General features: G+C 61.7%; 1 protein-coding gene across 2 annotated transcripts in view; it reads left to right on the plus strand.

The window, feature by feature from the left end:
* Nucleotides 1–1154: 1154 nt before the first annotated feature.
* Nucleotides 1155–13642, plus strand: part of NCAN (neurocan) — a 38443-nt gene continuing 25955 nt past the window's right edge. For both annotated transcript variants that reach the window (XM_039516074.1, XM_039516073.1), the window contains exons 1-7: nt 1155–1329; nt 2415–2816; nt 4109–4283; nt 5523–5650; nt 6787–7080; nt 7880–8983; nt 10980–12827. In XM_039516074.1, the coding sequence (XP_039372008.1) occupies nt 1305–1329; nt 2415–2816; nt 4109–4283; nt 5523–5650; nt 6787–7080; nt 7880–8983; nt 10980–12827 (3976 nt within the window). In that variant the 5' untranslated portion in view covers nt 1155–1304. The remainder of the gene's footprint in view (nt 1330–2414; nt 2817–4108; nt 4284–5522; nt 5651–6786; nt 7081–7879; nt 8984–10979; nt 12828–13642) is intronic.

Consider the following 13642-nt stretch of genomic DNA (forward strand, 5'->3'; position numbering starts at 1 on the left):
ACCCAATAGACATGGCGAAGGGCCTTTAGCTCAGTGCCCCCTGTCCACTCAATAGTCTGGCCGCCATAGGAAGCTCTTAGCAGTGGGGCCCAGGCTAGAGGAACATGGGGAGGAACAGAGCCTCTGGCCTGGGCACGTCTCATTTGGCAGGACAGGCTGGTAACATGGCAACACCATTTGGCTAGAACAAGCTCAGGGAGACGGGGTTGCATTGCTGGTAGTGGGGGAGGGGGTCCAGTCTCTGGCCTGTATCTCAAAAACTCCCCCTCCCTCCTTATCATGTGAATTGGGGTAGCTCCTAGAGGCCCCCACCTAGATCAGGCAGCTCTTCAGGGCAGCGCTCCCAGTTGTATCACCAGCCTCCCAGCATTTCCTTTAAGCCCCAGCCTCTGGATTCATGGGATTAAGTGCAAGTCTCAGCTTTCATTTTATTTCAAAAGGGTAAGTTTCTGGCTCTGCTGGTTGCAGAGAGGAGATGGAAAATGGCCCCATCACCAGAAAGCAAAAGGAAAGAACCCACTAGTTATCATCCTGTTTAAATCTCTTCACTAGGAAGCCAAACTCATGATCTTTGGTGACTGCTTCATGGTCTCTGATCATTTGAGGTTCACAATATTGGCTGTTCATTAACCCCATTTTCCAGAGAAGGAGATGCAGAGACTTGGCCAGAGTCCCACCCTGCCAGGACCGGAGCCCAGCTCCCTCCGGTCTCAGGCCCCTGCCTCCTTCCTTCAGAGGCACCTTCCATTTTGCATTGACACCCCCCTCTCTGGAGGAGGCACATGCTGCATTTTCTCACAGGAGACTCAGCTTTTATTCTTGCCTATGACAAAGCAGAGCCCTGGGGGGGGGGTCAGAGTATGTTTGAGAGGAGAGAAGAGGGTTGCAAACATGCAATTAAGAAGGAGAATTGTTAATTGCAGCTTAGAAAGGACTCCTGATCTAAGCCGATATTTAGCTACTTTATCTTCCACTTGCTAAAGAACCCTGCCCAGCTCACCCCTCCCCTCACTGCACCTGCGCCCCAGCCCAATGCCACTAGCCCAGGTTTGCCAGGGCTGCTTTTATCCCGGGCTCCCTGCTGCAGGTGTCAGCACTCATGCAATTAAGCACAGCTTGGGCCAATCAACCTAGCTGCCTGCCGGGACCAGATTGCCTGCCACCCTTTCATGCCCAGACAGCCCTGCTGCTAAAGCCGTCCCAGCATCTCCAGCACTGTGCGTGCTGTGCAGGAGCCCGGCAACGGGCCCTAGCAGACGAGAGTCATGGGCTGTCCAGCCTAGCCCAGAGGCCTGTTTCTAGCCATGCCCTGTGCCGCCTGCTGCAGAGGTAGCAGATAGCTCTACAGTGCTACAGATCCTGGGGGCTGGCTGGAGGTCCCTTGCAGTGTGTCTGTCAGTGCAGCAGCAGGTGTATGCTGACCACAGGCTCGCTCCTCCGATCCTGCTCTCACCTGCCCCCAAGTAGCTGGTATCCCCCCAGGCAGCGAGGTCACACTGGGGCCCATTGACGTCTACAGGGCTCTTCCTTGTAAGCAAAGGCGGCTGGGCCTTGCTGTGTGCTCCCAGCCTGGCTTGGTGGGAACCTGCCGCGCTGGTCTGCAGAAGGTGTTTCCAGCTCAGTGCTGGAGATCCGGAGCTGGGCTTCGACAGGGGACACCACCGCAGCCCAAGGGCCTTCTGACCTGGCGGGTCTGGTTCAGGCTGTCTCGGCACCTGCCGCAGCTCCAGGGCCAAGGGGGTGAAAGCTAGTAACCGGAGCTGATCTGCATCCCCCTGCATTGAGCAGGACCCTGCTCCCTGCCGCAGCTCATTTGCTTTATACCAGTCATCCAGAAAGGCCCCCCCCCCCCCCGGTGTCTGCAGTGTGGGAGTGATCGCGGGCCTGCAGGGGGAATGGATACCAGCCAGGAGGGGTGCAGCCACTGGCGCTGGTATGAACTGCCCCTTGCCTGCGCGTGAGTCTGCAGGCGTCGGCGAGGGATCGACAGGGCTGCTTGATCTCGCCCTGTCCTCGCCGTGTGACGCTCCCAGGGAATGGACACTCTGAGAGTCGCCCAGTGGGAACGGATCGCAGGAGCTTGGGGACTATGTGGGAGACCTGGGCTGAATGCTCATCATCGTGGGGCTGGGGGCTGGAAATGGACCCCAATAGCTTCCCGGTGGCAGCCCAGCACTGCCGGATCCCAGCTGGACAAAGCGAGGATGAAACTGTCGGGGGAAATGCAGGGGACTTTTCGGCACCCAGGAGTCGGTTCCGATTTGAGCTTGGGGTCGGTCCTGAGTCTGAGATGGTTTGGCCAGAACATGCGTCTCTGTCTCTTTCCCTCTGCTGTGCCCATCACAGGGGTGTCACGCTCCCTGCAGGGTTACACCTCCCTCTGATCCCCTCTCCTCTTTGTCTCTCTCCTGCAGGCTCCCAGGACAATGGGAAGGTGATTCGCATCAACAAGGTCCAGCACCAGCCGCTGCGTGTGGGGCTGGCTGAGCCAGTGGCCCTGCCCTGCCTCTTCTTGCTCCAGCCTTCGGCCTCGCTGGGGCCCAATGAGCCACCGGACCCGCCTCGCATCAAATGGAGCAAGGTGCAGGCAGCATCTGGGCAGAAGGAGGACGTGCCAGTCCTGGTGGCCAAGGATAACGTGGTGAAGGTGGTGAAAGCCTATGAGGGGAGGGTGTCCCTGCCTGGCTACCCCAGCAACCGCTACAACGCCACCCTGGTGATCAGCGCAGCGCGGGCCAGCGACGCTGGGCTGTACCGCTGCGAGGTGGTGGCCGGTGTCGACGACGAGCAGGACCTGCTGCCCCTGGAGGTCACGGGTGAGTTGAGGGCATGGCAGCGTGGTGGGGGTGGGCACGCCGGCAGGATGGGGGTCGTGAGCCATGCAGGCCAAGCACCAGAGTGGACACTTCCTCTGCCACCTCCCTCACCCCCACCTCTGTGGTGATGCACAAGCCAAACAGGTGATTAGTTTCCCATTGGATGCCTACGGGAGAGCCACTGCGGGAGTGTCGGCTACTCCAGGCTGGCCAGAGCCTAGCCACTGCCGTGCACTGCCAGTCCCAGGAGCTGGAGGTGAACTCAGCCCTGGGGGCAGCTGGAATCACTGCAGCTGCTGCTGCACCGTATAACAGCAGGGTAGGCAGTGGCACTGGTATTTCTCAGGGCACCGCTGGCTCTGGGTCTCTCTCCTTTGTCGGCAGGACTGTCTGGCTGTATGTATGTGTGTGTCATGTGCACTGAGCAGGGGTGCACCGTCTCTTCACCCCGGTACGCTGGAGTCTCAGTAACTTGCAGTGTAGTCACTTGGGCCCTCCCGGAAGCAGCTTCCCGCTGATGCTCGTGCTCAGGCTGCACATCCAGCTGGTGTCCAAAGGGGAACTGATGGAGTCTTTCCACCCTGACAGCACGTGGCCAGTGACTCCTCCTCTATCTGCGCATAGCCCTGTTCTGGTGCTGTCAACGCTCCACAAGCAAACGCTGCCGGCTGCTTCTCAGCCTCCTCCTGAGGCTTCCCCCTGGAGCAATAGCGGCTCCGCGGGGCTGGGGCCTTGCTCGTGATTTGCTTTGCTCTTTCAGAGGGGTCTGCTGCTGGCTGTGGGAGGGGAGTGGGGTCTAGTGGGTTAGAGCAGAGGGGGCTGGAAGCCAGGACTCCTGGGTTCTATTACTGGCTCAGGGAGGGGAGTGGGGTCTAGTGGGTTAGAGCAGAGGGGGCTGGGAGCCAGGACTCCTGGGTTCTATTACTGGCTCAGGGAGGGGAGTGGGGTCTAGTGAGTTAGAGCAAGGGGAAGACTGGGAGCCAGGACTCCTGAGTTCTATTCCCAGTGCTGCGAGGTGAGTGTGATCGGGGGGGCTGAGAATCCTGACAGCTGCCTTATGTCCCCAGCTCTGTCACTGTGTCACTTTGGGCAAACACCTTCTCTGTGGATAAACAGAAAACGGCAGGCTCCAGGGCTATCAATCCAGCCCCTTTTACCAGCGTAGAATTTACTGTGTCTCTAAGACAAACTGTCTCTGGGCTGATTTTGGGGGAGGGGGGGCTCCTTCCTCCCTGCGCAGCCCCCGTCGGCATTGTCCCCTGTTCACGCCCCGCATGTCCCCTTCTCCCCAGGCGTGGTGTTCCACTACCGAGCCGCCAGCAACCGCTATGCGCTGACCTTCCCCGAGGCCCAGCACACCTGCCGGGAGAACTCCGCCGTCATCGCCTCCCCGCGTCACCTGCAGGCTGCCTTCGAAGACGGCTACGACAACTGCGATGCTGGTTGGCTGGCCGACCAGACCGTCCGGTAAACGGGGGAGCCCCCGGATCCTGGGCGCTGTCAGGATGCGGCCTGGGGAGTATCCCTGTTGGAGAGTGGCCGCTCGGTGATGGGGGCGGGACTATGGGACAGCTTCCCAGTGCGACGCGGCTGCTTCGTTTCTGCATCTTGCACCACTCCTGGCAGCACCGGAGCCCTGGGAATTGCTGTGATGTTGTATCCCTCCTTTGGAGACCCTAGATCCCTATTTCCCTGTGGGCCCAGGCTCCCGTAACACAGCCCTGACCCAGCAAAGCAGCCATGCCGGTGGCCCAGAGGCACCCAGCTAAGCAGCAGCCACTGAGCCATAAATTCAGATGGCAGCAGCCTGCAAAATCTGCCCAAAGCAGGTTCCCGCGCATGCAAAATGTGTGTGCAAAACACCGTTGTGTCTGCAGATCAGGCAAGGGGTTTGGTAAGTGGTGCACAGTGCAGGCCTGTCCCTTGTGCACAGATCTGCTCCCATCTCTGCCACTGACTCGCTGTGTGACCTTGAGTGAGTCATGTCCCTGCTCTGTGCCTACGTTTCCCCATCTGCAAACTGGGGAGAATGACCCTGACCAGCCTGAGAGTGGGGGGTGGAAGGTGGTTAATCCCCACCAAGCACTTTGAGGCTGCCCTTCTGCTGTTAGCAAACAGCTAACCACAGAGGACAGTTCTCCTTTGGGTTCAGGACACAGAGCTGCACTTACATCTCCCATCTCTACACGTCCAGCTCCCCCTGCTCCTCTACATCTCTCCATCCCCCTGGGCCCCCAGCTCTCCTCTAGATAAAGAGATTTTTCCCTCTCCACCTCTTCTCCATTATCATTGAAATTGCCATCAGACACCCTCAGCTTCTGACCTGAATCAAAGTGACGGCTGCTTGATTCCAGCGCGGTTCCCCGTGGCGAGTGATTCTCTGCTAGATCAATGTGCCGCCGCCTGAGTGTCATGCAGCCGGATCCATCACAAATTCTGAGAGCCGGGGCTTGGCATCTCTGCTGTCAAAGGGCCCCCTGCAGAGATACCGGGCCCCTACCCCCACCCCAGCTCCCTGCAGACACCAGTGGGGATGCTGTGAAGCTGTGACCCCCACCCCATCTCCCCCTTTGCACTCTGTTTCCTGCTTTAAAGCATAGCAACACGGAGGGAGCATCTGTTCTGTGGCTGTCCGAGGCTTGTGGGACGGGCAGGACAAGGGCTGATCCAGGCCTGTGACCGCTGCTCTGCACCTGCTCCCCACAGGTACCCCATCACGCTCTCCAGACCTGGCTGCTACGGAGACCGCAGCAGCCTCCCGGGCATCCGCAGCTACGGGGAGCGGGAAGCCAGCGAAGCCTATGACGTCTACTGCTACGCCAGGGAGCTCCGAGGCAAGCCCGAGGCGCGGGGCCCTTCCCGACAACGCTTTCCTAGGCAGCCCCAAAGGGCCCCTCCTGCTGCCTGCTTTCGGGGGCTGGCCAGTGGGGCTGGGACATGGCTGGAGGGGGGCACCTCTGGGCTGGGAGCGTCTCTCCGGCAGGGTCCCCAGTCCCTGCTGGGTGCAGAGAAGCCAGGAGGATTTCTACCCCAAGAGGTTCAGGGCAGGGAGCAGGCTCCTTGGTGCCAAGCCCTGGCCATCTCCCCTCCACCCGCAGCCTCCGCTGCTGCTCTTTGAGTCAGTAAAAGGCTCCCTGAGGGCCGATCCTCAGCCAGCGCCGGGCGGCTCCTGATGGATTGGCGACACGCGGCTGGCTGCATGCCACCCCCGGGGGACGGTGATAAACTGAGGAGCACCGTGCACCTGGCTGTGCCTTATTGCTTAAGCAATGAAGACTTTAAAAATGCATTCCTCTGCTCCGAGCTCCCGGGCTGACGGATGCTGATTTCACGGCCGTGTCAGCAAACGGAGCAAAGGAGAATTTATTGCCTCTTTGCACCTGAAGCCTTTCTGGTGACCTTGAGCGGTGGGGTGACTCAGTGATGCTACAGCTGCACCCCCTCTCCCCCTGGGATTTGTGCTGTGGCAGGCCTTGCAAGCTAAGCAGGAGGAGGCCTGGCCAGTGCTTGGAGGGGAGACCCTAGGGTCTCAGCGAGTGGTGGTGATGTTTGCCCTTCGGAGCCAGTTCTGCCCCAGCTTCCCGGTGGGATGACAGCGGGCACTGTGCTGCTGGAGGGGCTTTTCCCCAGAGGAGAGGGGAGGTGGGGCCCTGAGTCTGACTGGTAGCAAAGGTTCCCAGGCCTAAGCAGGGCCAGCTCGCATATCTTGGCTGGATGCCAGCATGAACCTGCCATCCCTCGTGCAGCTTCTATTGGATGCAAGAGGCCCAGCTCCTCAGCTGGCGTAAGTCAGCATCACTCTAGCAAAGTCAATGGCTCTGTTGCACCACTAGGCTTCAGTTCACATCCCAGCGGTTATACAGCACTGTTAAGCTGTGGTTGCATTCCACCCCAGAGATGGCTGCACTGCAGCAATGAGCCGGGTGACTGGTGAGCTGTATGTAGCAATGGGCTTTTCTTCCCCTTGCAGGGAAAGTGTTCTACGTCTCCACACCCGGACGGCTGACGTCTCAGGGAGCCAGGAAGCACTGCCAGAGCCGGGGGGCCTCGCTAGCCACCACGGGCCAGCTGTACTTAGCCTGGAGGGACGGCTTGGACCAGTGCGACCCAGGCTGGCTGGCTGACGGAAGCGTCCGCTACCCAATCAGGACCCCACGTAAAAAATGTGGCGGGGACGAGCCGGGCGTGAGGACCGTGTACCAGTTCCCCAACCGGACAGGCTTCCCGGACCCAGCCTCCAAGTTTGACGCCTACTGCTACAAAGGTAGGTGGGAGTGAGGGCATCCCTTCCAGGGACCGATCGGACCAGGGATGATGGGCCTGTCCAGTTTCTGATCCAGAATCACCCGCTGTGTCATTAAAACCACCCACCTGCCCCACGACCCTGGTGCCTGCTTGTCCCTGCAACCCACCCCATGACCCTGGTGCACACCTGTCCCCGTGTCACCCACCCACCCTGCAGCCCTGGTGCCTGTCTAATCCCTGCGTCACCCACCCACCCTATGACCCTGGTGCCCGCCTATCCCTGTACCACCCACCCACCCCACAACCCTGGTGCCTGCCTGTCCCTGCGCCACCCCACCCCCCCATGACCCTGAATCCCTTTACACACCTCCCATGGCTCGGTTCCCCACCTGTGCCACGGCCCTGCTTTGCCCGTGGTGACCCCTCCGTTAACGACCCTGGCACAGGGCTCGGAGATCCCTCCATTACTCCCTGGGGATGGTGCAAGTCGCTTGGTCAGCTGCCTCTCACACTGTCAATTAGTGACTCAAACAGGAAACGGGCTCGTCCTGGCGTTCCTGTGCCCCCCACCCCTCACGCTCACTCGCAAGGCTTCATCTCCCCAACACTCCTGCAACCCCGTAGGGGCCGGAGCCAAACGAGACTTGCAGGCCCCCGGGTTTCACCTGGCTCTGGGGCCAGGCCTGGTTCACAGGGGGGCTTCCTGCCCTTGCTGGGTGAATCCCACTGAGTCCCTGTTAGCACACGCCCGGTTCTCGTCTCCGTCCATTTGGATCAGAGCAGCCTGTGTCAGCTCCTGCTCGTTCGTCTCTTTGCAGCGGGTCAGCAGCCATCCCCGTCGCAGAAGAAACCAGATGAGTTGAGGCCTGAGAAAACAGAGAGCAGCCTGGACCGCCGGCAGCCGGAGCAGGATCTGGATGGGCTGGAGCCGGCGGGGCCTGACCCTCTGGGCATTGACAACGTCTTGGTGGAACATGCCGAGGAGCAGCTGCCTCTGGCGCGAAACGAGCTGATTCCCAAGGAGCGCAAGGACCCCAGCGTGTCTGGGGACTCCAGGGAGATCACCCGCGATCGCTACAACCTGCGGCACAAGCTGCTGGGGCCAGTCCTGACGGAGGACGAGCAGCTGCAGCTGGTGACGGCTAGCCAGGCCCCCCAGGGGGGATCCGAGGGGGCAGCAGCCACGGTAGCTCCCGCTCTGGAAGGGGCTGGGGTTCTGGCTGACACTGTGTCTCCGAAACCCTCTTCAGTCTCCTTTCCGGCTGGGCCGGGGGAAGATCAGTCTCTGAATATGGTCGACCAGGCACCAGCGCATGGGGTGAGCAGCGACCAGGGAGCCCATGAGCCGCTGGGCTTCACCACAGGCCGCTGGGAGGAGACTCCTGGCCCCAGCCAGCTGTCCTCTGAGGAAAGAGACGCCCCAGCCCTGGGGGAGACCACCGATGCCTTCCAGCCAACTTGGCACACTGGCATCACGCAGGGGCCCCTGTCAGCTGATCCGCAGCCACCTTCCCAAAGCCCTGCCCCAGAGCTCCCCCAGGAAGGAGCCGCTAGCACTGTGGCCCAGGATAGCATGGGGGCATCATCCGCTGCCAACAAGCCCGAGCAGCTGAGCCCCGCTGCTCCGGATGAACCCAGCCATCTGCCCCACGGCCCCGAACCCACCAAGAAGAGCATCTCCTCGGGGCTGAATGGCCGCTACTTCCAGCTGCAGCGCGAGGGACAAGCCCAGGACGTGGACGGGAACGCTTGGGGGGGCCTGACGCCCGCCCCTGGCCTGGCGCAGGAGATGAAAGGCAGAGTGGACAACGCAGTCGAGATCCTCCCCGCAGCCAAGCCCACTGCCAAGGCCCACGCAGGGGAAGGCGCCTACCCCCTCTCCAACGAAGTGGACGGGCAGGCCGAGGGGCAGGTCGGCTACAGTGAGTATCTCTAATTAACCTCGTTCCGGGGGGGGCGAAGTGGAATTCTTTGCAGCCGCTGCAGCTTTATAATGCAGGACTGACCATCTGCCCATGCGTTCGCCAAGGCAGCCCCATGAGCTGAGCGATTTGTATCTAGACAGAGAGACGCGTTTCATTTCACCCCATTCCGAGGACAGTCAGTCCTCTCCTTACACCTGCAATTCTATCGATGGCCACAGGGTTACTCCTGCTCTGCCCTGGCCTGACCTCTTCTTCGCTGTATCATGGGAGCATCTACACTCCCAAGGATCGGGGCCCCGTTGTGCTGGGAGCCTCACAGACCCCAGGCGAGATGGGGTCCCCGTCGGGCCGGGCAAGGCGCAGACAGGACCAGGTCCCCGTGAGGGACTCAGGGAGGTGGGGCAGTGAGCCAGAGAGCCCCAACAATACAACACCAGCCCTCCCCCCGCCCCCCCCCACCGGCTCACTCTGCCCCCTTCCCTCCTTGTCCACAGACTCCCTGTCCCCATGCAAGGGCACCCCTCCCTTCCCCACCCTCCCATCTGCACTGAATTCACTGCCTGTACAAACAGCTCCCCTGCTCTCCCTCCCCCCCTGCTCCCAGGGACTGTTGGGTCCTTTCCTGCCCCCGTCTCCACCCCATCTCCCACATTCCCCCTCCCCACACCTGAGGGAGCCTCCCTGGACAAAGGGCGGTCTCCCCTCCCCCGCCAGGAGAGAGAGCATCATGTGCAGCCCCCCCATCACTTGGCAACTAACGAGGCCTTCAGAGTGGGGGAGCCTCCTCCCCAGATGTTGCCTGAGTGATGAGGAGCCAGTAGCCATGGCAACCTTGCCTCGCCGGGATCTGCTGCTGCTCATCATTAAAGGCCATTATCAAGTCCTTGTAATAATATGGCAGCGCAGAGCAGGGCTGTGTAATTGAGTGCTCAGTGCTCGTCACAGCCCAAGGAGAGGGGCCGGGGTGATGGGCGTCCAGCCACTCAATAGCACCTTGTGCACAGAGGGTACTTTCTGTCCCAGGATCCCCCCGCGTTGTATACCCACAGCCTGCCCCCAAGAGCTCCTGGCCCACGGCTGAGGAGCAAGGCAGAGCCAGGGCACGTGGCCGAAAGCACTGGTATTTTTTGCGTATTGAATTTGCACAAATGATTCTCACACACGCAGGTGCAGTAGCCCCGTCTGGCCGTTCGCACGCACACGTAGCTGATGTACATGCACAAATGCGGTGGCTGTGTCAGCATGTCAGGCACAGCTCCGTCCATGCCACCGCATCCCTACCTGCTTTGAGAATTTGGCCCTAGGTGAGACTGTCAAAGTCCTGATGCCAGCCCTCCCTGCTCTAACCACAACACTCCCCTTCCAGAGCCAGGAAGAGAACCCAGGAGTCCTGACTCCTATTACTGTGCTCTGACCCACACACACACCCCTTCCCCTCTGCCAACATGAAACACCTCCGCGTTCTGCACTGGCCCACCAAGACCCGAGTGTTTACAGTCACCCATCCCAGCACTGAGACAAGCCTCGGCAATGAGCTCCACATGGTTACAGGCTCCCGCGTGGGTGGGGCTCTCCACTCGGGGCATCGGGTCTTGTACAGCTCCTAGCACATTGTCCATGCTTAACTCGTCATCCATAATGACTAGTATGGGACTTGGGGGCGGCGGGGGGGGCTCGGAAGGGAAGCCGAATGAACAGGACTCAGCTGGCTGCTGTGTCTCTCCCCTGCTGCCCTAGCGATGAGTAACACCCCCAGCGCATGGCAGAGTCTCCCCCCAACCCTGCTGAAATCAGTGCGACCAGGAGCCAGGATGGGCCCAATGGGAGTTCTGCAGTCAAAGCCCTGCACTGCCAGGATTGGCCCCTTCCCTTTGGCCTGCGTGGGTCCTGCTGTTGTCCGATTACTGTATTTAGAGGGGGACTCCCGGTGTAGCTGAGTGTGTGATCCATGCTCCAGGGCCTTCTGCTAACCAACATCTCTGGCTTTTTGCAGAGCAAAGGGGATCAGCACACCCATGGCACCCGCAGACGGGCACAACCCCAGCGCCCCCCTTGCCATCCGCTCCCGGCCAGAAAGAACAGCCGCAATGGACCCTCCGCCTGGCACCGCCGCTCCCCCAGCACAGCCGTGGGGCTCCCACTGACCAGCCCCCGTCCAGCAACAGTCCTTGGGCAGGGCAGGCGATCGATACCAGCGGGATGGGAGAGTCACTGATGGGTACTCGGGGGGCGGCAGAGACAGCAGCCAGCACAGAGGAGGGAAGACAGGACTGGAGCTCTGACAGCACCCCGACGCCGGCAGCCAGTGGACTGTCTCTGCACCCGGCCGGCACCCTGACCCCAGGAGACGCTCTCAGTCCCCTGGAGGAGGCTGCTCTCGACCCGCCGCTCCCCAGCTCCAGCGTCCGAGGCGACTACCCTCAGGCGGGCGGCCTGGGGCTGCCACCCCCTGGGGAGGATGCGGAGGATTCCTCTGGGGAGGTCACCTCCAGCGAGGAGGGTGCCACCCCCATCCCGCCGCTACCTGCCCTCCCCAGGGCCCACCTGCATGCACTACTCCCCCCCCACGCTGAGGAGCCAGGGGCTCCCCCCTCCGCCCATCCCCACCCCGGGGGCAGCGAAGGCAGCGGCGCTGCGGAGTACAGCTTCCCGGAGAGGAAGGGCAAAGCCGTGAGCTTTACTGAGAGGTTCATTTCCTTGGCTGGCCGCCCTGGCAGCCCAGCAGCCAGCACTGAGAGCTCCGGCTCCAAGGATCCCAGGGAGAGAGCTGGCACGGGCGCCCACAGGGCTCTGGGCTTGGAGTCTCTGGATGAACCCCCGGGCACAGAGGAAACGCTGCCCAGCCTGCCTGGCCCAGCCTGGGAGCTGAGAGACGAGCAGGCTGAGCTGCAAGGCGAAGACGCGGTCACTCATCCCGCCGAGGAGATTCCATCCCCAGAACCCACCCGCTCTGACCCTTGGGTGGCACCAGCCAGGCACAGCGAGCCGGCCAGCCGCGAACCTGCCACGCAGCCCAGCCCAGCCTGGGCAATGGCAGCCGGCCAGCCGCAGCCACAGGAGCTGGAGGGGGAGGACGTGTACTTGGCTGCAGCACTGTCCGGGGACGGGTCAGCGGAGCAGACTGTGGGTCCCCCGACACTGCCTTTTGGCACCACCCAGACCATGGCTCTGGGCCCCTACAAGCCAGCAGGGACCAACTGGCCGGTGACCAGGAGGGGGCAGATGGTGGCAGCAGCTGCCATCAGCCTCCTACAGCCATCGCTGGCAATCACGGAGCCTGCCCGCTCCCCCGCAGCGGGTCCCACGCTCCCCGGCGCAGTTGCTAACCGAGCCCCTGCAGCAAGACCAGCCCAGGCTGCTGTCACAATGACTGGGCTGCCAGGAACCACCGGCGCCACGGGGCCTGAGAGCTCACCCTCCGCACCCGCTGCTGCAAGCCACACAGAGCCCAACGCGGAGGATGTCTCAGGGGAAGCCAAGAGGGACGAGCCCCTGACGCCGTGGGGCTCTGCAGCTGGGCCACCCCAGCTGGAACAAAGGCCAAGGGTGAGCGCCAGCCCTCAGGACCCCCTGCCCAGCTTGCCGACCGACTTGTCCCCGCTGGTTGCCGGGTCCCGGGAGGAAGGCATCCTGGAGCCCGCCGTGCACACCAGCCAGGCCTTCGAGGAACCCAAGGCAGAGCTGGACAGATTCGTTCTCCAGCCCGTGATTGACGAAGCCCAGGGGCTTTTGCTGGCGGACAGGGAGGCCGACAGCGGGAGCGGAGAGGAGCAAGTGCTGCCGTTTGTGGGGGAGAAGGAGAGCCCGGCCTGGACCGGGGAGGGCAAGGCCAGCACACTGGGTAAGTGGTGGCCCGCAGAGCCGGGAACGGGTCAGTGCTGGGAGCAGGGGGTGGTGGCACCTGCTAGAGCCAGGCAGAGCATGAGCAAGAGCTTGGCAAGTGCTAACCGTGCTCCCCACTCCCAACCCATAGCCCCCTCCTCCTATCCCAGCCCTGGGCTCCCCCTGGAGTCCTGCTGAAGCCCCTCAATGCTGACCCACAGCCCCTCTGCTGTCCCAGCCCTGGGCTCCCCCTCCAGCTCTGCCGATGCCCCTGAGTCATGCTGAATTGTGCTACGCAATGTGGTGGCTGTGTTGTTTGCCTGCCATTCCTGAAACCCTGGGACCTTCCCCAGGATTTGAACCCAGGTCTTCACGACCAGGCTGGCAAAGCCAGTCCCCCAGAAGCCACTCAGTTCCGAGGGAGGAAGCAGCCTGCACACTGTAAGATGCCATTCTGTGTCCCCCGCCCCCACTTCTCTTCCCCTGCCTGCTGCTGCTCCTGATCCCAGGTTTCTGGGTAGCTGCACCCCACCCCTGCACTTCTCCTCCCTCCATCCCAGGGCCTGACCAAAAGCCTGATGAAGTCATGGGGGACATCTGGGGATGCAGGACCCAGCCCAAGCAAAGGGTGAGGTCCCCCATCTCTCATGGAACAAGGAGCAAAATAGTCCGTCTTAGTTTCCTGGCTCTGCTTCCTGTGCAGCCACCCTCGCGTCCTGCGCAGAGGTTCTCCAACTGGGCGGCCCCACTGATGAAATGCAACTTGGATACAGTCAAGTTGGCAAAAGAATAGCCTCAGCTTCTCTTCCACGCTGGCCGGCTCCTGGCATGCTG

Source organism: Mauremys reevesii, linkage group 26 (genome assembly GCF_016161935.1).
Source record: "Mauremys reevesii isolate NIE-2019 linkage group 26, ASM1616193v1, whole genome shotgun sequence".
In the NCBI taxonomy this organism is placed as follows: domain Eukaryota; kingdom Metazoa; phylum Chordata; order Testudines; family Geoemydidae; genus Mauremys; species Mauremys reevesii.